This window comes from Oryzias latipes, chromosome 13 (genome assembly GCF_053564925.1).
Source record: "Oryzias latipes strain Hd-rR chromosome 13, Olatipes_Hd-rR_3.1".
NCBI lineage: Eukaryota > Metazoa > Chordata > Actinopteri > Beloniformes > Adrianichthyidae > Oryzias > Oryzias latipes.
Window position 1 is genome coordinate 25,146,248 of NC_136249.1, and position 24,792 is coordinate 25,171,039.

General features: G+C 39.1%; 3 protein-coding genes and 1 long non-coding RNA gene across 18 annotated transcripts; 2 read left to right on the top strand and 2 right to left on the bottom strand.

Annotated features, from left to right (window-relative positions):
- The first annotated feature begins 873 nt into the window (after positions 1 to 873).
- tmprss5 (transmembrane serine protease 5) lies at positions 874 to 5,883 on the top strand. 2 transcript variants are annotated; one of them, XM_078929395.1, is made up of 14 exons: positions 874 to 994; positions 1,073 to 1,368; positions 1,802 to 1,940; positions 2,106 to 2,186; positions 3,026 to 3,139; positions 3,445 to 3,580; positions 3,838 to 3,951; positions 4,024 to 4,067; positions 4,162 to 4,324; positions 4,457 to 4,641; positions 4,732 to 4,830; positions 4,921 to 5,063; positions 5,145 to 5,297; positions 5,693 to 5,883. In XM_078929395.1, the coding sequence occupies exons 2-14, from the start codon at positions 1,366 to 1,368 to the stop codon at positions 5,699 to 5,701; spliced, it is 1,383 nt and encodes a 460-aa protein (XP_078785521.1). In that variant the 5' UTR covers positions 874 to 994; positions 1,073 to 1,365; the 3' UTR covers positions 5,702 to 5,883. The 2 variants fall into 2 exon arrangements, with proteins under 2 accessions (XP_078785521.1, XP_078785520.1); XM_078929394.1 differs by lacking the exon at positions 5,693 to 5,883 and having other exon boundaries at positions 5,145 to 5,674.
- On the bottom strand, positions 1,535 to 6,428 carry LOC110016200 (uncharacterized). 8 transcript variants are annotated; one of them, XR_013647064.1, is made up of 6 exons: positions 6,296 to 6,424; positions 5,137 to 5,317; positions 3,506 to 3,647; positions 2,311 to 3,414; positions 2,037 to 2,200; positions 1,535 to 1,945 (listed from the first exon to the last, which is right to left on the bottom strand). It is a non-coding gene; the product is annotated as an uncharacterized LOC110016200 (long non-coding RNA). The 8 variants fall into 8 exon arrangements; XR_013647063.1 differs by lacking the exon at positions 2,311 to 3,414 and adding an exon at positions 4,756 to 5,021 and having other exon boundaries at positions 5,109 to 5,317; XR_002291504.2 differs by lacking the exon at positions 2,311 to 3,414 and having other exon boundaries at positions 5,137 to 5,275; positions 6,296 to 6,428.
- pih1d2 (PIH1 domain containing 2) lies at positions 5,938 to 15,266 on the top strand. Of its 5 annotated transcripts, XM_020708191.3 has the most exons (7): positions 5,938 to 6,016; positions 6,168 to 6,368; positions 7,959 to 8,085; positions 8,153 to 8,389; positions 8,514 to 8,788; positions 8,943 to 9,073; positions 10,041 to 15,266. In XM_020708191.3, the coding sequence occupies exons 2-7, from the start codon at positions 6,192 to 6,194 to the stop codon at positions 10,057 to 10,059; spliced, it is 966 nt and encodes a 321-aa protein (XP_020563850.1). In that variant the 5' UTR covers positions 5,938 to 6,016; positions 6,168 to 6,191; the 3' UTR covers positions 10,060 to 15,266. The 5 variants fall into 5 exon arrangements, with proteins under 5 accessions (XP_020563850.1, XP_020563851.1, XP_011480725.1 ...); XM_020708192.3 differs by having other exon boundaries at positions 5,943 to 6,368; positions 7,959 to 8,079; XM_011482423.4 differs by having other exon boundaries at positions 5,945 to 6,368.
- On the bottom strand, positions 9,405 to 24,602 carry dixdc1a (DIX domain containing 1a). Of its 3 annotated transcripts, XM_011482425.4 has the most exons (16): positions 24,292 to 24,573; positions 24,018 to 24,172; positions 19,341 to 19,498; positions 19,108 to 19,253; positions 15,787 to 15,876; positions 15,498 to 15,551; positions 15,364 to 15,414; positions 14,134 to 14,238; positions 13,961 to 14,014; positions 13,779 to 13,865; positions 12,304 to 12,381; positions 10,873 to 11,034; positions 10,729 to 10,795; positions 10,415 to 10,523; positions 10,078 to 10,186; positions 9,405 to 9,908 (listed from the first exon to the last, which is right to left on the bottom strand). In XM_011482425.4, exons 2-16 carry the CDS (start codon positions 24,038 to 24,040, stop codon positions 9,825 to 9,827), a joined length of 1,377 nt encoding a protein of 458 aa, XP_011480727.1. In that variant the 5' UTR covers positions 24,041 to 24,172; positions 24,292 to 24,573; the 3' UTR covers positions 9,405 to 9,824. The 3 variants fall into 3 exon arrangements, with proteins under 3 accessions (XP_011480727.1, XP_004075387.1, XP_011480728.1); XM_004075339.4 differs by having other exon boundaries at positions 24,018 to 24,602; XM_011482426.4 differs by lacking the exon at positions 12,304 to 12,381 and having other exon boundaries at positions 24,018 to 24,564.
- Positions 24,603 to 24,792: the final 190 nt, after the last annotated feature.

Below are 24,792 nucleotides of genomic sequence, written 5' to 3' on the forward strand. Positions count from 1 at the left end.
TCTAGACCCACTAGACAGTGCTCTGAACCTTTTTTCTTCAATGATTTGTGAACCTCACTGGTGTCCATGAATTAGATGAAATCTTTTCACCTTTCTCATGGTAGGGAGAACACGTCAATGTAAGGATCGGGTCATCTGGACCCCATAGGATAGCACAAGGGTTAACATAAATTCAACTATCACAATTTACCAGAAGAGGGAGACAAAATACTTCTCCATCAGGCAGCAGCCACACATTCTGTTTCCCTATTATTTACCTCTGTAGGGGAACAATTCAGCACTATGCTAATATCATCAGATATTATTAACCTCACAACCCCTGGTGATATTATTTCAGGTATTGCTCTGTTGAATGCAATTTACACTCTTTCCACTATGCTCATTACTGGCTGTTTGACTTTCAAATCATTTTACACGACACCTGCTAGATGAACCGGATAGATGTGGGCTGATTCTTGGAGTTTGGCCTTGACAGTCAGACGTGGAGAAATGTTCTTCCCAGCACCTGGTCTCCGTTTAATCCCACATCATTCAGACGGGGCATGCGGGGCATGCATAAATACGTTTTATCAAATGTTCCAGTGGCTGGGAGGATTTAATTAATGATCTTTTCAATGGAAACCCTCCAGGAAATGAAGCGACAGCGGGCTTTCGTGTGTTTAAATATACTCAACATATTTGGCTCATCCCTTTCAAACTGGGCACAATCTCTTCTTTGGGGAATTTATTGTTTTGATGCTTGGTTCTTCTTGTCTTTCAGCTAAATAAAAGTAGATTTATGAAATTGTCAGTAAATATGCCAAAAAAGCGAGGAAGAGAAGTCTGGACCATGAGCTGTCAGCGTGCAGATCTCTTCTTTTTTCTCTGAGTGCTGAGAGATGACGGCTTTGGATTTCAAATGATGGGGGCTGACATGATACGAGACTTTCAACAATCTGCAATAACGACCTTCTCTGAGACCCCCGCATGCTGTCAGGTTGTAAATGTGTCTCAGGTGAGAACAGATTCTTTTGGCACACGAAAAATGTGTTACCTAGCAACTCCCCCCTCAACTCCAGTGTCCTATCAACAGTCAGCTTGGAGGTATCTCTGGAGATGCAACCGTCCCACACCCCACCTACAAAGGACTGGTTCAGTTCGCATCCACAGGCCTCATGACCCCATCCTGGACAAACAACAGCTTCATTCTTTGCACCGCTGCTGACCTTATTGTCTCTTTGTGAGGGGAAAATCCAGAGTTGCATTCTGTTAAATGGCAAACTGCTCATCAGCTGTGTGCAGGACGGACTTCCATACCTCCGGTGCAGGCGTGCAGATGAGCACGGACACCGCCGGCTTCTCCTCAGGACCGAGCGCAAGGAAAACATGGTAAATATTTCATATTCTCACCACATGTTCTGTTTTTAGGAGTTAGGAAAAAGCTCATCACACACCACAACTGTTTCTGTCACCATGTTGACATCCCATCATTTGTGGACAGAAAAAATGATTCAAACACATAAAACACTCTGCATTTGTTTCAAAATGAGCTGTCTTCAAGTTAAGAAAACGTATTGGGTAACAAGGTATGCACACAAAAGCAACAATATTTGCTTTGGTTTGAGGTTAATATCATTAAACAGACATACTGACTTGGAGTTTTGTTTAGAAAAAATGCATTCAAGTCACTTTCAGTGAGCTAGAAATTTCAATGACAGTTGACAAAGGCATCTCCTGAGGTAACAAGATGATGTAAAATAGTGAAAAAACATAGAAAAATAGATTTTAAAGAGCTTTAAAAAGGGTGCTGTGACTTTTCCAGAGTCTTGATGGAGATGCGTTATCAGTGATTGAGAACCCAGTAGCTGTCAATCATCATTTTCCCTCAGAAGCAACAACAGCCGTTGTGGGGGCCAAAGGAGTCCAGGGCTGGTTAAAGGGCGTCCACTCCACGACTCACGGTAATCTGCGCTTAATGAATCAACAGGATGAACATTGTTATTAATATTATAATCTCTGATTATACTTATGACTATGCAGTTTTTCTACCAGCTCACATTGAATCATTCTTCTCAGCTCACATCAAAGTTTAAGGAACCTTCATGCCAGCATTTCTGTTGCTTTAGCTCACAGACTGGTGAGGCTGCTGGCAGCGGTGTGTGCAGTGGGACTTCTGGGAGGCGTTGTTGTTGGCGTCTGGTTTTTAGGTGAGTCTTCACATCTAAGAATGAAAAAAAGGAAAAAAAATGGGCTTTAAAAGAAAAAAAGGAGAAAAAAAAGGTCATTTTCTTTTGAAAAAATGATGATAACAACACTAATGATTACCGGTACCTGAAATGATGTTTGAAGATTAGTGGCACTAAATCCAGGTAAATGTTTTCATCCGACATTGAAGAAAAAAGGTTTTAAGGTGACCTAGAGTCTCTTTTCCTGGGTGACTCAGGTTTATTAGGGAAAGCAGTGAAAGTTCAGATAGTGCTCTCTGAGATGTGTTATCCTTTGTGCCACAACGTCTGTTTTTTTCTTTTTTTTTCCTTTTTTTTGCAGGAGTCTGTGTTAATTAAAGTGTGTTTGCAGACTAATAAGGTAATTCCAACAGGCATGCCAAAAACCCTATCAGCTGCCTGGCTGCTGATTAATCAGTCTGCAACTCTAAAGCACCAAAACGATCTTCAAGGATTTATTTTTCCCATCCTATCAAGCGTAAAGCCTTTGATGCAAATTAACCAGAACTGTGCAGAACACAAAACAAATGTTTATGGGGTTCAAAAGTAGGTATGTCTCAGGTATCAATTACATGGATAAAAGTATATGATTAATATTGAGAAAAGCACAATGCTTTTCTTCCTATTTTTGTCTCAGGTGTCCCAGATTGCTCTCCTTTTTCTTTTTTATTGAAAATTTTATTTTAAAAAAAGCACATTATTTGTCCCTTATTTTGAAAATGTTGATTTGCTCTGCTTTAATTGTGGTCATCTTTACAGCTATGTTGTCTTTTACAATAACAGATAAAAAACATTATTTCATACACTTTTTTCCTATCTAGTCAAGCTTCTAATGAGGCCGTCCTCTTCCCAAACACCAGTGGGCCTTGGGGACACAAAGGAAACGCCTTTCTGCAACGTAACCGAGGACGTTTCTATCACTGACCCGAGGAAAGGTCTGCATTTTTATCCTTGTCTTTCTGTGTTTCCTAAAAAAGATAACAGCCTGACATACTGTCAGGATTCTTATCATACAAGAGTCATCTTTGAAGAGGTGCAGCAGCTGCTTCTTGTCATGTTTCTGCTCACAGGAGAGTTTTCCATTGACTGTCATAAAGACATCTCACACTTTGTAAAAATCGACTTTATTAGCATCAATAGTTGTGTTTTTCCAAATCGTTGCGTGCTCATCAAGCGTGCTTGTTCATTAGCGTTGACTGAGAGCCTGCGTCTGGAGGGATTTTCAATCAATCAGCTTCAGTGTTTTACAGAATCAGCCCAGAGAACTCCCTCCTGGAGATCCAGATGGAGAAGCTGCCTACCTGGCTGCCAGTGTGCTATGATAGGTGGAACTCCTCCCTGGGAACGCTGGTCTGCAAACAGCTGGGTTATCTAAGGTGACTCACCAAACCTGCCTCAATCGTAAAATTCATTTAACCCCTCGACGCCTGGATTTATTTCCAGCTATGAGAGAGAGAGAAAAAAAAATCACTTTTTGCTTTCATTAATATAAAGGTCATTTTGGAGCTAAAGTGGTTTGATGCATATTTACATTGATGGGCATCAAGCTCTTTTTTAAATATATATTGTGACACACCTCTGCTTTAATTGCAATAATATTTCTCTATTTGTACGCGTTTTCACACTCTCATAGGCTCACCAAGCACAAAGGAGTAAAGCTCACAGATATTGGGCCGAACTACACTGATGGCTTCATACAAATCACTGCAGAGCACAGAAGCAGCCTGGAAAGTTTGTGGCAGTTCAGGTGAGTATGTCCTACTCAGAAAAGTGCACAATTTTTGCCACATCACTAGTTATAGAATCTGTTTTCATTTAGGAGGAGCTGCAGCACAGGGAAGGTGATCGCTTTGCAGTGTTTCGGTGAGAAAACAAAAGCGTCTTTTGATCCTTCAGAGCATCACCAGCAAAGTGATTCTGAGCAGCTCCTTGTTATGATGAATGGGTCTCTGTGTAGAGTGTGGGACGAGAGCAAAGCTGCCCAGGATAATAGGGGGAGCTGAGGCGGCGCTGGGCAGGTGGCCCTGGCAGGTCAGTCTGTACTACAGCAGCCGCCACACCTGCGGAGGCTCCATCATCACCCGTCAGTGGATAGTCACAGCTGCCCACTGTGTGCACAAGTAAGACTGCCGACCTCTCCAGCATTATAGGTCAGAGATCCAGGGCTTCAATCAGTCATTAACAGCTGTGCAACGCTGGAAACGTTCCCTCTTATCACTGTCTGCCTTCTGTTTTCTTTCTGCAAATGTCAGCTACAGGCTACCTCAGGTGTCCAGCTGGGTGGTCTATGCGGGCATCGTGACCCGCAGCTCGGCTAAAATGGTTCAACACACGGGACACGCAGTGGAGAAGATCATCTACAACAAGAACTACAACCACAGGACCCATGACAGCGATATAGCGCTGATAAAGCTGCGGACACCGCTCAACTTCACAGGTTAACCTGACAGGAAAAAAAGGGTTTCTTCACTCGAAACATTGAAATGAATTCCTGTCAGACTGGTTTATTGCTTTTAATCCTGACTAGACACAATCAGGCCCATCTGCCTACCTCAGTATAAGTATGATCTGCCAGGTGGAACACAATGCTGGATTTCTGGATGGGGATACACAAAGCCTGATGATGGTGAGACAGTGCTGCCCCAGGTCTCAATTCCAATAAGGTAACAGGAGAGTGACAAATGCATCAGCCTTTAACGTCTCCTTCTCTTCTCAGTTCAGTCACCTGACACCCTGAAAGAAGCGCCGGTGCCTTTGATAAGCACTAAGAAGTGCAACAGCTCCTGCATGTACAATGGAGAGATCACGCCGCGGATGCTTTGTGCGGGATACACAGAAGGAAAGGTGGATGCGTGTCAGGTCAGATGGCTGTTTGCATGTTTGCATTCTGTCTTGATTCCTTACAGTTTTGCTGATGGGTTTGTGTGTTTACTTCTGTAGGGAGACAGCGGGGGTCCTCTGGTTTGCCAGGAAGATACTGTATGGAGGCTGGTCGGGGTTGTCAGCTGGGGTACGGGATGCGCTGAGCCAAACCATCCGGGGGTTTACACCAAGGTGGCTGAATTCCTGAGCTGGATTTATGAGATGATTGAGGTAAAGGCTTTTTCTTTAACCTGATAATGGAATAATATTTATATGTAACCTATATTTTTACCACACTTCCAATGCAAATGCAAATCAGCTGATTAATAACTCCAAAATCATTGATTATTGCACGGTAAACTGATCAAAACTAGCTCTCCATTGATGAGTCTAGCTGCACAATCATGCTTTTTCCATGTCAGTTTATTTCTGTAAGTATTTTATCAATTGAATAATGACCTAAAAATGATAACTCTACATCGCTTTGTTAATCTGTAATTACAGTCCTCGTGCACAGCCATTATCATTCCTTTTATATCATCAGCACAAAGGAGGAAAAAAAACTGCTCAATGAAGCGTAATTGAAGTTTACACTGATTGCTAATGATCACTCTCTCTCTCAACAGAATTACTGAGAAAGGAGCAAGACATGAGAGCAAAGGAAGGCCACCGATATTTTATCAGAAACATATGCTTATATAATATATTTTTATGCTTTAAATGTCATTGATATATTGTTTAATAAGACAGTGTGGAAATAAGAGCATTTTTTGTCATATTTTTCACGTTTTGACTACATTAAAGCCTCTTGAACACAGCCTTGTCTGATTTTTACCCTGCAGTTACACGTTTTATCGCTAGGTGGCAATAATGTTCAACAAATCGAGTTTCCATGGCAACTGGAAGCCAAACTACTTTACCTATTGCCTGAATGTCGATATTTGTCAAAGGTTTGATTTAATTTCTTTTCATCTGTAAAGAAATATAATATTGCTTCGTTTGTGTTAGATTTATAATAATTTTTGTTTTCTAAAGCCATAAGTTATTTACTTTAGAGACGAACGAAGGACTTATTTGCTTTCTCTAAACTTGCTAACCTAGCTAGCGGCAAACAAACCTGTCAGGATGACTTCCGGTTGCAATACCGAAGTTTTAGGACAGATCAAACAGTTTTGGTCCATGCTTGACGACCTAAGTGAGAATGACCCTGCAGCTTACCGTAAACTTACCGAAGATTTGAAGACAGGAGGTAAACAGAGGCTGCAACCAGTGCTCCACTCCACTGTGTGCACCCAAATACTGGTAAGTCTAGTGACACGTGCTAAACAGATTAACTAGTTACTTTAAGCATGCATACGCAAGTTTTTTCAAAATAAAACAAAGAGTCTCATTGACAGAACACATCTGACTGATAGATGTTGCAAACTGATGAGTTATTCAATTTTTATGCAATAAACATTGTTCCATTTCAGTAGATATTGATGACTAACAGAGAAGAATGCACAAAAAATAACTCATTACAAAAACAATTAATACTAAAGTAGAAGTAAAATGAGATGCTACACTCCACAATGGAGTATTATTTATACCAAACAAAGTGACTGATCATGTAACGATTAAATTACAGTAACAATACTCTGTGTAGAATTAAGTCAGAGTTTATGTAAAAGTAAGTTTTTGTACTTAGAAATAAACTAACGAGAACACACACATCTATCACATTTACAGCACTGGTCACATATGAACTCATTGGATTTTATTGTTACTATTTTTTCTTTATTATCAAACTTATTTTAGTATTTGTGACTTATTATTTGTCTTTTTCTCCTATGTATGCTCTATATTTGTGAGTTACACTAGGTGGAGACTTTAAATAAGCCTTTTATGTTTTTTTTTGTCTCTCCCTGCACTGCATTTAATTGTATTTTAATGTTTTTCTTGCCGTGTTTTAAATGTGCCAAAGCAAGAAACTAAAAACTAAATTACCACAATTCAAATCAAAGAAACACCTTTTTATTTACTGTCTCTCCGAGGAGAGATAATCTATGATATCTTTTTTTGAAATAATATGGTACAAATAATTAAATAATGTGAAGAATGGCCCAGTACAGCTTAGTTAAAAGTAAAAAGACTCAATCATAGATAAATAAAAATGAGAAAAGAGAGGGGTGCAACCTACCTATTCTTTGAGGTATGAAACTAAATAAATGTAACTGCTTCTTCTTATTTTTTTTATTGTTTAAAATAAAAAATTAAACATGTTAAGCTCTGCTTATAAAGGTTAAATAAAGAATATGTTCTAGAGCAAAGTTTGTTTGAATAATTAACATCTTTATGGCTGTTAAGGAAAAAAAATCACTTGTGTTTTTGCTATGAAGTAAATAAGGTAATTTTGGAGCCAAACTGGTTTGCATATGTACATCAAAGGACGTCAAGGGGTTTTATAATAATAATAATAGTAATAGTAATAATAATAAATCAGTTTTATGATATGTTATATTGCAGCATGTGCTTACATTTATTTCTTTGTCTTTTCGGTAGCTCCTTCTTGGGGTTGCCATTGCAAATCAACCGTCCTTCATTTTAACTGTATCCTCACTATTCTCCTCATGTGCTCACTTCAACTGTAGCAACAAAACTGAATCTAATAAAAAATGTCTACTTTTAGAGAAATCTACAGATTTTCTGCACCTCTGGAGTCTTCAATAAAGTTTTTTGAAACTATTGTTGGGTTGACAAAGTGCCCAGCTGTTTCATCTTTCTTTGGTGCTTATTAGAATACCTTTCATGATTTTTTTTTTTTCTGTAAACCTGTCAGGCTGTGTCAATTTATAGCAATGACACATGGTGTGTTGTGACAGTTTCTGAACAGTACAGCTGTGTGCCTCTCAGGAACCACAAACAGGCTTGCTGTACATTAACATATGCAGCTGGGAAACTGTGCCTGAGCATCAGGATCTGAACGGTCCACTCCCAATGTGTGCAGGAAGACTGGAAACGGGGACAAAAGAAGGTCAAGGTGAGCCACAGACCGTTTCTTTGTGTTGCACCAGCCAAAACGAGACGCTCCCATTGTTCCTCTGCAGGCTGGTATGCTGTCCTGGATGTGGCATTTAATCCTGCAGCACTACGGGGGACGAAGGATGTACCAGACATTAACAAGGTGTACACTGTGGCCCTGAGCTTTGCCCAGCAGCGGCATGGAATGCGGTTATCTCAGGAGTACACTGTTGTCAGCTGCAGCCCCAAGAGTCGCTCAGATGATTTGCACCGTCGACTGGGGTTACGAATGCAGTCCAACCTCCCCAAACAGCCAGAAACAGGTAAAAGAGAGAAGCTTTTAGCAGTGCTAAGCCCCTAAGGCCTTTTATGTTGTACCCAATGTGTCTTTCCTGTGAAGGTGCATGATCTGTCACCTCTCAGCAGTTTCTCTTTTTTTTTTTTCAGCCTGCCAAAATCCAGCTGCCCTTCTTAAGCAGATCTACTCTCTCCAATCAGAGAAGCGTGACGAGAACTCCACAACCCAAATTCCTTTCGGATATGAGGAGTGCAAAAAAAAGGATCTGATCCAAGTAGTTTCCTCCACTATTGTGGAGCCTGAGAGGCCCGAGTACCACCTCGGGGTGAAGAGTGATGCAGCAGGAGTTCCCCGCAGCGTGGAGCTGACTGTGGAGCTGCCAAAGGTGCGCTCCGTGTCAGAGTGCCAGCTGAGTGTGTCCCAGGTTAGCGGTCGCACACTCCCTTGAACAGTTCTAATAAACAATTTCAGGTCCCAGCATGCATCAGTGCATAGCTGGATGCCATGAAGAAAAGAATTACAGCTCTGCGATGAACTGAGTTTTGCAGTGCTGAATTTGACCCTATGTTGCTCTGCAGGAGGACGTCCTTCTGCAAGTGGAGGATGTGTATTATTTGCTTCTGGATTTGCCCGAGAAGGCAAACGAAGACACGGCTTCAGCAATCTTCAACAAGAAGACAAGGAGGCTCACAATGAAAGCGGATCTTCTGTGAGTCTGGGGCCGCGCAGGAAAAGCAGAAGTAGGAAAGTAAAAAAGCTACTTCTGATGATGAAAATATTTGAAACAAAACAAAAATCACCTCTAAATTATCCTGTAGTATAGTCTGCTCAAACTTAAGAACAATAAATCTGCCTCTAAATAATATTCAATAATATTAATTAATTTATATCCATTTACAAGTCACTCTCTGCTTCCCCTCTTCCACAAAAAAAGGATCAACTAGATTTTTGAGCTGCTAACTTGTGCGAGTGGAGGTGTGCAATGGCAGTCATTACTGCAGGCAAGTGGGAATAACAATCACAAACATGGATCCATGCAATAGCTTGTTGTTCATGTTTATTAAAACATCAAAACAGATGCAGAATAACGTCACTGTTTGGCATTCTGGAATGTTGTCAGCCAAGGCTTCCATTTTGAGGTTTGTTAGCAGCCTTTATGTAAACTGAGCATTTTTTACATGAATTCACTTTTTATAAAATTGGAATTTTGTGTGTTTAGCTTCAAACAATGTTTAATATGCATCCTCTTCAACAAAGTGTTTCCTAGATGTCATTTTTTTGGGAAATCCAACATTCAGTGTGACAACAAAGCTGACTCTAGAAACATCTGATCACCTTTGGCACTTGTTCTTGGTTAAATACTTAATATTTTACTGTGGTTTGCATTGCATCACATGTTTTTTTAAGTGGTTAGTGAGAGCAACTGAGGTTTGTAATGTTGATCTCTGGGTTTTGGAGCCTCATCTGCGCTCTCCGTGGTCCTCCTCCACCCACGCTACGATCTTCCCCTCCCAGCCAGGCACAACTGCAGAATCCTGAAACACCTGAAGACACGACATCCAACATTTACATACCTGGGAGGCTCTTTAACGTGCATAAAATCATAATATTTTTGAATGCAAAGCAAATGCATCTTCGTGTGCCTTTATTTATTTATTTTCATTTTCCTGCTGCAGCTTAAGAGAAAAGAAGTGATTTTCCTCCATCGCCTACCTCCTCCTTCACTGTGCCAAACTCTGGGTCAAGGGCCTTAAAGTGGTATCTGAAATTGCCTTGTCTGTCCACGGCAGCCTTGAAGTCCCGAAGTGTCACTTCACCCAGCCTGTAAGCAGGCGCTGTCAGTCAAAATCTTTGCATTCATACACCCACACATGCCTTTCTAACATAAACAGTGAGCCGCTGAGGAGCATCAGAGCTCTGGCTTCGCCTCAACCCATCTCTAACCCAGACAGCTTTTTTTTTTTTGTTTAGAAATGATCCATTTAGTAGACAAGAAATAAACATAAACACGGCAACATAAACCCACCATTAAGTGTAATTTTATTTTCACCTTTTCGGGATGTTAATCAGGAATGGAGTGAGTGAGCGGTCTGTGAAGTAGAGCACTTTAGTGGAAACAGCCGCGTCTAATCCCGGGCTGCTGTGGGAGTGCGCCATTTCTGGAAATACAACAACGAGGTGAAGAAAAAAAAAAACCCAGCAAACATTGTTATTCATAATCAGAGCCTGAAACGACTGGAGCTGCACAGCAGGTAGTGCCGTCTCCTTGCGCTGTTATTTATCGTGACAATTTGATTCAACAGCCTCAGCTGAAACCTTGCACAAGCTGAAAAATTCTTCGAACAAGAATTTTCATTGTCTTACTGGAGCTCGGTGGCCATGAGTCACGGTCTGTTGAGTTGGCTCTGCGTCCCGGCGACCTAAACTCCTCCTAAAGGAACAACAAATGGTAAACAGACAAATGTGACTGAGACGTGACATTACGTCTCAGTAATGCGTCTCACGTACCCCTCGGTCCTGTCTGCGCTGCGTTTCCAGGGAGTGCAGACGGTCCATGAGGCTGGACACGCCCTGCTCCAGAGTGTCCAAGGTGTGATGCTGAGGGTCATGTCCTGAGAAACTGTCCCTCAAACTGCGGAGAGCTTCCCTAACCAGCTGCAGCTCCTCCCCCTGTGAAAAATCAACTTGTGTTTGTTATAATCATTCATTTTTTTAATTATAAAACAAATTATGTGTTAACTAGCGCATAGTCTCTATGTTTCCATCCCTTTGACCAGGGAGTTTTTCAGCTGCACTCTACGATGTCAGGCATCAAGGATTGTTGACCGTCATCAAAACTTTTTTTTTTCTTCTTAATTTTAAAGTATATATGGAACAAAAACTCTTTGTCCTTGAGGATATAACAACAAAATATGTGCTAAAAATAAGGATTGTTTTCGTTCTTTTTAGTTTAGAATCCCTAATAAAAACAAAGATCATTTGAATCCTTTAATAATACATAATAAAGGACAAAAATCCAGATTCGTTTACTGTTTTTCTCTCAATTGAGCAGCCCAGAGAGGGGAAACTGCAGCACACATGTGTGACCCTGACAGGCCGAAGTAGGTTTTAAAAAAGTGAAATTATTAATCGTTTTCTGTCTTAATTCTGTTTTCACATCACATCAGGGTACCGAACAAATAAAAAAGAACTTTATTTTATGAATTGTTCAATGTAATGCTTTTGTAATCCCCTGGTCCCCCCGTCCTGTCTTTAACTATAACATCTTGCACGGCAGAATGAATGCAAAGTGCTCAATTCTAACATTTTAAATTATTCATGCAGTTTTCAGATCATAACAATTAATTTTTCATATTTTTTTAACCGCTGTGTGTATTGTTTGTATTTTAAACAGTCAAAAATTAGGAAAAAAGTGTAATAAAGTTTTAAAATGTGAAGTTTTGTGAGGTTAAGACAAAAAATTTGAAATGTTAAAACCAAACTTATTGTGACAGTACAGTGTGTCTTTTTTATTTTCCCGCAACTTTAAACTTTTTAAACCTTTTTTGACTGATTGACTAAAATTTTAAATAAAAGGGATAAACATAAAGTGATAAAGTGCCTGAAACTTGTATTAATCTTCACCCCTAATCTTGCTATATTTAATGCATGCATTTAATAATAAACATGTAATCATTATTTATAATAACTATTCCTAAAAACACGACAATTAAAGAAAAAACTGTAAATTGGTTTCATTTTTGCTTATTTTGGTACTTTCCTCCATATTTTTCAATAACCTCACCCCACAGACAGAGATGCTAATACGTTTTTGTGTTGTTACTAATATTTTAAGGACGTTTTGCATATTAAATAACATGTTTCTTTATTTAAATGCGTGTGGTGACAAAAACAAAAACAACTGCGCCCACTGTTTGCAACTTTTTGAGTAAAACATACTGGTGCGTTGTGCTGGAATGATGGAGGAGATGTTGACGTCACTGAGTCCCTGTAGCTTCTACTTTCACCTCTGAATGACTGTGAAACGGAAACATTATGAAAAATCAAGGCTATCGACGAAGAAAACAACCACAACAATTACGTTTCGGTGAAATTGGGCTTCAAAAATTCCAAAGATAGAATAAAATGGCAATTAAGGCAAAAGAAAACAGAAACGTATCCTCGGAGCGGAGTTTATGCACTCAAATGTTCCCTAAAAACATTCAACAACTCATGTGTGACTCACGTTGGTGCTCCGGGTCCCATGTTCTTTAATTATGACCATGAACAATGAAGCATTGTGCTCCGTTTTCAGTTTTTCTCCCATTCTGTAAGCAAAGCTCACTGGTGCAAGAAATGCATACTGACCCACTGCAGTATGAAAACAGACTTCAGCTAATGCAGCATTACTCTCCGATGACTAATGCTTTATAATAACTGCAGTGTGTTTTTGGATGCATCCCACTTCCCTTTTGAGCGTGGCTCTGTCCTTAGCTAAACACAGCTGGCCTTAGTTTAGGTAGAAGCATTACTTCTACGTCCTCTGCTTTCACCCCTCTTTCCTGCCCCCTCTGCCATGTGGTCAGTGAGGATCCTGCCTCCTTTAGTGAGGATAGTGGTAGGTGTGTTAACTATAGTGTTATATAGACTTGGAGGCCAAGCTAGAGCAGTTAGAAGTGCTGGTAGCGCGGGCCAGGGCTGGTCTAGCTATTGCCCCAGCGCAAACACTTAGAGCACCCAAAGCCCTCAGTTACACACACCCATTCTAGGACCCATCCTGTTTATGCTTTACATGTGGCCTTTAGGAAACATAATCAAGAAACACAGCATTATTTGTAGAGTGATGCGGATGATATGCAGTTGTATTTATCTATTAAACCAGACCAGAAGGACCATATAGAGAAACTTGAAGCCTGCATCAGAGACATGAAGACCTGGATGGCAATTAAGTACTTCTTTCTAAACCCAAGAAAAACTGAGGCCATTATAATATATATATATGTATATATAGACATCCCTGAGGTTTCTTCTTTTTTTCCAGAATCCATTCTCTTTACGAGTTTTTCTTTACCAAGTAGGAGGGTCTAAGGACAGGGATGCCCAGTTTAGCCTGGTTTGTTTAGCCATTACTCATTGATTTTTTATTTTTCTGTTTATTACACAATTACCAGTATGAAGCCCATTGAGACGACTATTGTTGTAATATTGGGCAATATAAATAAAATTCAATTGAATGAATGCATCACCGGTTTGGGTTTTTTATTATTTGCTCAGGGGGATTTGTTGACAAAAAAGACATGTGAGTGCTGTCTGATGTGAAGTAGCGTGTGACCCCAATCTAAAAAAAGGTTTCCCAAGCATGGTCGTTAAGATGCAAGATTTACATTCAAACAGAGACTCTAGCAGAAATAATTGAACCCTGTCAAGCTGCATACCCGTCCATGGCTGACTTCATGTGCTTTGTGCTGAGCCTCGTCAAGCTTTTGCTGCTGCAGAATTCTCTCTTTCCTTCCAAAATGTTGCTTCAAAAGAAAGCAGATGTATGAAAAACAGTGAGGCTCTGTTTTCATGTGTGCGTGCAAACTATATAAAAAAACATAATTAAAAAAAGAGCTACCTCATGTTCATTAAGTAATTTGTCCCTTTCGCTCAGCTTGCGTTTGAGCTCCTCCTGCAGGGAGACATACTTTTCTGAGACCCGTTCTCCAGTTTGCTCACGTAAACCTTCATCCAAGGGTCAAGCAGGCAAAACATTTTCCAGAGTCAACAGGAAATCATTTCTTGACTCACGTTTTCTCTCTCCAGCTGATCTTTGGCCATGTTGCACCTCAGCAGATCCTGCTTTAGCTGCAGCACAGCGTCCTCCTGTAAAGCCAGACGCTGCTGCAAGGCATCCTAATGAGAGAGGGAGATGAGGATCAAAGTGGAGGAAGATCATCTGCCTCCACCTGCTTCAACAGCATCCATACACTCTGCACTAGTTTCATGTTTGTCTTTTATTCTATTCAGAAAGAATAAAAATTACTTGTTGTGTAAACTAGTTTGGCAAACAGGTTTAATGAGTTCTTATCTGTTTTAATTCATAACTAAAAATTAAGAGTACTGTATTTTTCTGAGCGTTTTCTAGCATAGCTTGGCAGGGGGTGCAACTCAGAGCCTTGTCACAGCCACTACAATCATTTTGCGCATATTGGACAAATGAAAATTGGTCAAAAATCCTACACAGTTTCGTAAGATTTACATCATAATTGTATATAAACAACATAAAATTCGCATAAACTCTGTAATTCTCAACCAGCCAAAAATTTTGAACAGCTCAAAACCAAATTCACGTAAAGATCTGTTTGCCGAAACCCGTGACGGACATTTGCTCACATCAACGAACGCAAGAAGCACTTGAATTATGTATATCTCTCATGTATCATGAAATACTGAAATTTCATACGTGAAAAATGCGCAAAATATACGTAGTGGCTGTGTGACACGGCCTTTATACTCAGGTCCAACTTACATGACTTTTAAAAACAAAGAAATAGCAACAAACACTAGAGGGCACTACATGTGTGTATCAGCAGCAAAAAAGTAACAGCAACAAAGTTGCGTCGCTCAATCTTACGCTGGGCACGGCGGAATAGTTCCAAAGTGAAACAGACGATGAAGAATTCAACAGATTTAGTGACTTGAAGCCATCAAAGGAGTTTAGTTGACTTATTAGCATGTTCTTTATGCTATGGTTATCTGGATTATTATTCAAATGTTGTGCTAATTGTCCCATGAAGCTAAATGAGCATCAATGGGTTCTGGTAGTGAAGTGTGTATAAATTAAGTTTATTTTTATCTTTTCCGTTATTATGATTTGCCTTTCAAGATAAAATGTTTGTTCTTGGTTCAATCTTTTGTTAAATAAATTTCTCCAAAACGTACGACCGACATATGATTTTTTCTTCTCTGTTCTGCATTGTTTGGCTGCTGCGACTTATAAGAGCGACTTATACTCCAAAACGACAGTAATCTATTTACCTTAATGGCTTGAATGTGCCGCGTCTCCTGTTTGTGTCTGAGGAGCTCCCTCTGAAATGGACGCACGGGCAGAGAAGAGGAATCTGATTAGAAGGCTGTTCAACTGCATTGATCTTAAACAGTTATTGCTGCACCTTGAGATCAAGGGCTTCCTCCATGCTTTGGTCCAGACGACTGCGGATTAAAACCTTCAAAGGGAGAGTGTGAGCAGGATAATTAGAGATAAGAAAAGTGTCTGAATGCATGTAGAGGAAGTGACAGCACATGACAGGGAGCCCCTAAATGAGAGGGAATCATCTGAGCTCTGCAGCAGCTGCTTTACAGACATCTATGCAACTACAAGAATGGCAGTGGACACTTCAATCGGTTTCAAAAAAAGGAATATTTTCCCTAAGTTAGCTGGGAGAAGGCTCTGTACCGTACCAGTTGCTGATCTGCGCTAGCCCGGTTCTCCGCGAAACCCATGGATCCGTCCTTGTCATCTTCAGGTAGGACACCTTGCAGCAGCAAACCCTGAAATCATGACACAAAAGGAAAGATTGGACTCAACTCGAAAGTATTTGACTTTTCTGTTTCATTTGTTTGTGTGATTTATGTGTGTTCTTCTGCAACAAGATACTGTAGGTAATAATTGCACTCAGAGCCTGTGAGTGTTCACAAGTTTCAATGCCTTTTGAATTGAATTTACATTTTTATGAGCAAGACGAACCATCAGTAAAACCTCAATTTTCAAAAGTTACAATATTTACAAGTTACAAATAATTATTTAATTTATTTATTACATTTCTGAACTTAATTTATTTCTAAAATTAAAGAAAATATTTTTTCCAGTGTTTTTTTTTTGTTCAAGGTGATCCCAAAGGGTTTAAATTGTTTGTTGTTGTTTTAAAAAAAAACTTTTACTTTGTTTTCTATGGAGTCCTATACTGTTCATAATTAAATAAATAAATATTTAATTAAATAAATAAATATGACCTCATGCAAATACACAATCAACCAAAAAATCTCTCATAAATATATAAAAAGATCATGAAATGGTGAAAAACCTGCACACTGATTTTAAATTAGCCATTGTATTATTCAATATATTTCATTTTGCTTTAAAAACCTGTTCATTATTTTAAAACAGCATTTTAAAATATTCATTTTTAATCATGTTGAATATTATTATAATTCTGTTTTTTTTCAGAACCTTGGATTTCAAAATCAATAATTTCCAAAGTAGCTTTGTTTTTATTTCATGTTGCTGTTTTTCACCATGGCATATTTATTTCATGAAGAGCTTTTTCAGGAGAATGAGTCTATCTGTCAATCAAACTAGACAAGGTTGAGACACTTTTGTGATTGGCTACTCCTTTACTCAGACATGAGCAGCAGCACCCTGACTACATCGATCGAAGACGCTTCAGCAAACGCGACGGCGCAATGCACACCCCTCAACACTAGGGGTAGTTTGCCCTTCAACACATCCACAGTGTTACCATAAATTGGGCAGTTTTGGTTCTAAATTTCCGGATAAAAGTGGCTTTGGGCGAGTGTGCATAATTCGGGTGATTTTGTGGTCGGTTTGGCAATTTTCATCTTCTCATGAACATCTAGTAGTGGTCTAAGTTAGGCTGAGTGGCTGTTGGAGTTCCACTAAGCTTCCATGAACTGGAGTTTCCATGAATGCAACATGCCGCGTGTGGGAGGGGCTACCAGCTAATGTTTTTAGCCTGATAGCCACATGGAGCGCTTGCTTGTGCTTATCTCAGTAACAATCCATGGATGCACAATGCACATAGAGAGTGTTAAGATGTCAGAAACGTCATCGCAGAAAAGGTTCAACATTTTCCCTGAGAGGGAAAAATAAAATCAGAGGACCTGATTATAATCATTGTCTCAATCATAATCATTGTCTCAATAAGAATGAGGAGTGTTTCAACGGGGGACTTATAGACGTGGACGACCGGAGCTCCTCTGTGGTTTGGTCCACACAAACCCTCAAACTACAAAAACAGAGTCGTCCATGTTTGCATCTTCTCCACCAGACAGATTGTTTGTCTCTATTTGATCTCTAATGTCAGCAAAACCGTGCAGATATCGCTGAAATATATCATCTATCGGACTGGCACACCGCTGAGCGGGTATCGAGGAATAAGAGTCGATTTCCATGGATGAGCCAATGAGCGTTTAGATCCCGCCCACTATCACTGATTGACAGACAAACCTATTCTCCTGAAAAAGCTCTTCATGAAATAAATACGCCATTGTGAAAAACAGTAACATGAAATAAAAACAAGGCTACTTTGGAAAATATTGATTTTGAAATACGAGCTTCTGAAAAAAGACAGAATTATAATAATATTCTACATGATTAAAAATAAATATTTTAAAATGCTGTTTTAAAATAATGAACAGGTTTTTAAAGCCAAAATGAAATATATTGACAAATATAATGGCTAATTTAAAATCTGTGTGCAGGTTTTTCACAATTTCATGATCTTTTATATATTTATGAGAGTCATATTTATTTATTTAATTAAATATTTATTTATTTAATTATGAACAGTATAGGACTCCATAGTTTTCTTGAGTGTTGGAAATTAGGAAAAACTATGACAAAATAAATAGGAGAGGCATGAGAAAAAAGTGGAAAAAACCTCCACCATCAAATAGGCAGTAGAGTCAATATCTTGCTTTTTTTTATTGGGTTCTTTAATCTGAGTTTTCACTCTGGGGCCTTTTTTCCCGTTTCAGCAGTGAACAGTCTGAACTTGGGGTGAACAAACATCTACTCCTGGGAAGATTAAAAAATGAATGATTCCAGAACTGAAGTGTCTGAAGACGACCCTTTAACCCGCCTCGCATTGATGGACGGCACCGACGGATTCTGTGAGATCACAGCTGATGTCTTCCCTCCCTGGAATCGTGTCAAAGCACATCCCACTGTTTGCTTTAACATCTGCTCTGACAGAGATGGCTGCACTGTCTGATGATTCTAAGTTGATTAAGAGCATTTGACTGCAGCAAAGCCTTGAAGTTACTGTTTATCAGAGGTTGTGTTTATCAGTTAATATAACCAGAAAAAGACTGAGTTGTTTTACGCAGATTTTGTTTTGCCCCAGTTATAGAATCCTAAAGACCCGCTCTGAAGAAAATAGTATGTTCTTGTCTTTTTTCTGATGATAGAGGACATATGTTGAGAAAATTCAACTTAAATTTGCCCAGGAGCAGACAAAAAACTGAAGTTTGAAAAAGAGTTTATTTGTGGCATATAGAAAATGTGCTGGGCGGGCAAAAAGCTTCCTGCTCCAAGCTCTTAACGACATGAAGGGAAAAGGGGGCGGGTTTGCCCCACACCAGCGGCCCCTCCCACAGCTCAGAGGCAAATTTCTAATGAACTACTGCCACTCTGCAGAAACTATGTCCTAGAAATGTTTTTGGATACAAACAGTTAATATTGTTACAGTCGTTATGTTTCATTCGTCGGCTTTTAGAGTCTTTACCTAAAAGAAAAAAGATGAGGGATTAACCAATTCAGAAAGTGCTGTGCTACTCTAATGATGCCAGATTAAACAATCAAACCTAATCAGGCTACAATCATCCAAATCAGTATTGTAAGTCTAATTAGTTTTTCAGTAATGACTTATTAGCAAAATCTGATCCTTTTTTTAATTGAAGCTTGCAGTGGATTCATCTGCATGCTGTCCACTTCCATTTAATGTTTTTTAAAGCTGTTGTTGCAATTCTCTTTTAACTTACCTGCAGGCGGAATACCATCCTCCTGGCTTCCTGCATCTCCTTCTCCAGCTGCTCCTGTTGGGCATCCAGTTGCTCCTCCCAAGACTTTTCCTCCTCCTGCCCATTGTACCCAAGGGAGGGACATAATCCACAAAGAGACACCTCCTCTGAGAGCAAAGGAAAGGTTTTGTTTTCCTTTTTTTTTTACATGATTGGACTTTGGCTCAACAAGAGTGCATGTGCAGCAGACCCACCTGGAGCAGATTTCCGCTCTGTCTGCTCGGATTTGTCCTGCTGGGGTTCCCCCTGCTTCTCTGGCCGCTCGTGCACTGCCTCCTCTGCAGCGGTGTCAGTCGATTTGGTGATAACGTACTCCTCTTTGGGGGAGTGGGCGGGGCTGGTTGAGCTGAGACTTAAACAGATGGTGGAAACAGACAGGGATAAATGTGTTTATATCCTGCCAAATGAGCAGCAGTAAACAAACTGAGACGCATAAAATTGAGATTTACACTTTAACAACACTCAGAAGAGCCCCAAATTGAGAAGTAATCCCATCTGGGCCTAATATTTTACAACCAATCAATTTCCAAGCCCAGAAACCCAGTTAAAATAAAAAAACAAGTGTCAATGACAAATAAATGCCGATAATAGAATTAATAAAAACAAAGCTGAGCAGATTTTTATCCTGTCGAGAACATGAAAAAAAGAAGAAAGTGCATGCAACCCTCTTTCCCACAGGAAATTCTTTGCATATTTTTCATCCCGTTTGGCTTTCATTTTCAAAACAACCCTCTTGCAAGACACATGAATATTTTTTTCTTTTCTTTTTGCATCTTTTGAAGATTTGGAAAATAGAAAAAGCTTGTTTTTTTGGAAGAGCATCTCCAGCCAGCTGCCATTGTTACTCTGGGGAGATACGATTTATTTCCTGTGAACATTAGAGGGATTCTTGCTTTTCTTCTTTGTGTCTGCGCGCTGCAACAGGTTCAAACGTGGAGCTGGAAAAACGATTAGAATGTATCAGGCTGCTTCTGAGGCTAAATCAGCAAAAAACGGAAAAAGGAACTGCAGCTTTGACTGTGAGCGAGGCGGTCTTTAGAAACCACAGAATGTCCTGAGGAGGGTTTTCCCTTACAGAAGCACAGCTAAAAAAAGAAAACATGACCCAAAACCAAGATATGAAGCAAGCCAACCTTCTCTTTATCTACTGACATTATTTAATTTAAGCATTGAGCACAAAAGACAATATAATCTTTGATCAAGCACTGAGATTACACTGCTTGTGTTTAGACTAAGTTTGAGCACATCCAACATTCCTGTCCTCTCCTACTTCAGCCAAACAAACCTTTAGGGCTTGAAGTTGTAGTTACGGAGAAATAAATGTTAACTTGGTTCTAAAAGTGACAGACTGATGCTGCTGTTTAATAGATGCAGGGTGGAGCTGATACTTAAAATAGAAAAAAGATTTAAGATTTAAGGGATTAATGCAGGAAACACATCATAGAGTCGAATGTGACTTTTTTTTTGGATAACGGGAACTTAAAGAGGAGAAAATTAAAATGGCAGTGTGTGATAATATCTTTACCTGCTTCAATTTACAACTATTTGTGTTAAAATGTTGCGCGACTGATGTAAGTTTTATAATAAATGATCGTGGAACTGAAAGGGAGGAGTTTGGGGCCCAAATATAAAGAAAGGAATTATATTTTCAATCGAATTATTTGCTTGCCTCGTCATAATTTAACTTGTGGTAGATATTGCTGAGCAAATGAACTAGATCTACTTTTCTCACCTGTAGATGAAATTTTATATTTCTTCTGAACATCACATTTAGACTTAAGGTACATTAATATTCTTGACTATAAATAACTGTCAGAAGAATAAAAACGTTGTCTTTTTCCTCTTAGTTTGAAACGATCTGACAGAAACTTAAGATTTTTTTTTCTTTTATATTCTTAAGTGTGTTTCCGAAGAAGTGGCTTCCTTCTCATCTTTTTACATGAGGATATAATAGGAATCACTATCTGCATGGCGGGAAAAATGAGTGTAAATCAGTAATTCTGTCACATCAACAGAAATCCAACATACGGAATTAAAACATTTGGGTTCATCTTGAGATTAAAAACTGGGATTTGCTACAGATGAACAGAGCAACAGATTAACAATGTTTGCTAAGCGCTCATGGGGACAAACTGTTTGTACGTCTCTGTTGATGAAAGCAGAACCCTGAAATTATTTGAAACGAGACGAAAGTAATAATCAAGCAATGAAAACCAGACATTGCTTAAAAATTAAATAACAAACGATTGAAAAAGACAGAAAAAAATTTAAAGGTGCTCTTAAAAAGAAGAAAAAGAGAATTTTTGACCATATTTATGGTCTGTAATCGTTGCTCCTTAAATCTAATTCATGTCACAGGTGTGTTACTATAGTCATATCTATACCACAGACTTTTAGGGCCACCCAAAAAAAAAGAATAAGTAATATTACAAGATTTAACGTTCTAATTTTATGACTTTAAATCTTATACATTTATGACTTTTTCTCATAAATTTACAAGATTTAAAGTCGCAGTGATCACACAGTGCAGCAAGTGAACGCCCCACAGCAAAGCAGAGCAACTAAACTCACTCATGTTTATTGATAACATTACAAATGTTTGGAAGCTCCTTTGTTTGATTTACGGTTTATTAATGTTTTATTCTTTGATAGATAGCTTGCAGGATCTCTGCAGCCCGTTGATGCATCGATATCCCTGCAGCTGTCCACTTCCAATCCTTTCTTTCTCCACGAAAGACAAGATCTCCTCCAAGTCTGAGTGATGCTTCTATCCGATGAGGCCGGTTGTCTTCATTTGCAATGTTAAACTAACGCTTAACTAATAATTATTTGGTTTTGCATTGCAAAAAAGTCATGAATTTAGTTGATAACTTTTAAAGTCATAAATATACTACTTTATTCTCGTAGTTTAACAGTTTAACTTTTATTCTCGTAAAATTAAGACATTAAAGTCATGATTAAAAAATAAAATTGTTTGTAAACTGGCTCTAAAACTCTGTCGTGACATCTATACCTGGACGTAACGGATAAAAAAATCTCAAAAAAAAAACTTCTAAAGCCATCATAGGTGAACTTAAAGGTCAAAGTGCATCAGTCTTAGAATGTACTGTCTGTAACATTTTCAGCCAATCTGGAAGAATGTATTTCACAAAGGTGAAACTAAGCCAGTATATATTCTGCAAAGATGCAGAACACCAAATAACCGAGCACGATATCCACTGTGAAGCATGGAGGAGGTTTTGCAGTGGTCTGGGGCAGCTTTACTGGCAGGGTGTCTTAAATCTGTGCAAGGTACAAGGAAATCATAACAATAAAACATTGTGGAGCCAAATGTCCTAATCTAAATCATTTTAAGCATCTAAGGAGATGAAACATCTCCTCTTCAAAAGAACCCCTTTAAAAGTGGGACAAATGGAGAAGTTTGCCCAGAGTGGACCTACATAGATGTGGACAGGTTCAGAAGTCTTTGTGTGCGATTGCAGAGAATGCCTTCAAAGGTTGTATTAATACGTTAAAACAAGGGTGTCCAAAGTTATTGCAAAGAGGGCCAGATTTGGTGAGATAATACTGTTTGAGAGCCAACCAGTGGGCTTGAATTCTATTTCATGTTTTTTTTAACTTTGCAATAGAATTGTTTACATTACCAAAAATTATTGGGAATTTTGTATTTGAAGACTAGAAACAAAAAAAAGAAAATAGGTATTTCTGGAAAAAAACATCAAGTCCATATGAAATACTACATATTGTTCAATGTTAAAAGCTCGATGTAACCTTCTAAATATAAGTCATGTGAACAGGAAACTAAAACAAATAGTTATATTATCCAGGACACCGGTCAGAAAAAAAATCGTCTTCTTTTGTTTAGTCTTCATTTTGAGCAAGAAAGTTTACAAAGGGTTCCGCGACAGTGTTACCACAGGTTTACAAAGGCTAATAATAACATTTAGCCAATCACAAGTAAGAAATTGTACAAAGCATTTTTAAAAAGTATTGGGGCTGCATGTTATTGATTTTGTGACAGATATCGGTGGGACAGTAAAACTTTGAATGATAACGCATTTGGCCTACAGGCCGGACTTTGGACATGCAGAAGGATTACTATTAATAATAGGATTGTTGTTGTTAATAATAATAATAATAGTAATAATAATTATTATTATTATTATTATTATTATTATTATCATGTCAAATAACATTTTAAAGGCGATATCTGTTTTTATAAACTGATGTATAAACATTCAATAATTATTAATTTTGTTGTTATTTAAGGGTAAATTTTGGGCTTTTCTCTCATTAACAGAGAGGGATACAGCAATGTATTCCACCAGCTTTTGTATTTTTTAAGAGATTTATTTTAACTCGTATGTTGCAATAACAGTCGTAATACAATGTTTTATTATTGTTTATTATTATTATTATTTATTTATTTTATCTTGTTAGCATGCTAGAATTACACTTTTAGCTAGTTGTTTTAGGCCTACATTAGCCAAGGAAGTGATATTGAAGCATGCACAGCAGTCATGTTAACTGTTTAATCATATAATTTTATAGAAATGTTTCCTCTTTTTGTGCAGACTTGTATTTTTATCGTTTGGAAAGGCACAGCGGGTTCCGGCAGACAGAAGGCGTTGCTAGGCAATAGCCTCATGCAGACACATCTGCGGGAGGGACACACCCACACCTTCTGCTATGTAAACACCGTAAAAAAAACTCAGTTTGCAAGTAGTGCGTAAAATAATTACAACAGTAAGATTGAAATATGAATGAATGGAGAGTTCGAGCTCCAGCAGATGTATGCTACTGATGCATTCAGGCGTCATTGATGCAAAAACAGCATCCTTGGAGAATCGATTTAGAGCGGCACTTCTTACCATTTCATCTGTTTAGCTCCCATGCTGGTATTTATAGACCTAAGCCCCCATACAGCCGGAGCCCTGCATCTGGGCGCTGCCCTGCTTCTCAGTCATCCCCGCAGCACCGGCGGCAGCCCACGGAGCGGCGCGCACAGGAGCCTCCCCGTCGCACACTGTGTTTAATCAAAAATAACCGCACGCTCAAATCCTCTCCGGCGGAATATTCCTAAAACACAAAGCTCCAAATCCACATGAAAACCTCCTTCCCAAAGCCCTGCCTCCAAATCATTACCACGGCTGAGTCCAAGCTGGCAGAGACGGAGGCGCAGAGGGCTGGAGCTCAGCAAATCCAGCGACTCAGCCTGCCTGGTAGTTCATTGCACCCGCCTGATGGTTGAGCTCACAAGCACATTGTTTTTTGTTCTTTGAGAACAAGAGCTGATGTAGCTCTTAGACACCCCAGTCTCTCCTTTATCTGATTCTTTTTTCTTTCTGTTCTCTCTCCCCCTCCTCTCAGCCTCCCTCTGTTCTGCTTGACTGCACGTGCTACTGTGACTCCTTCCTGCAATAAGTTGGGATGTCAGACATGGCTCAGTCTGGCTGTGTTTACCCTTCCCCCTCTTCTGCATTTCTTTCCCGTCCTTTCCTGGGATGCATCCTCTTTTCAGGAGGAGGAAATATTAGGGGTGCAACAATTTATTTCTTTTAACAACAATTCTATTGGTATCATATATTGTGGTTGACGATAAGATTCATAGTCGATATTGTTCATTCGATCCTAAAATCGATCCAG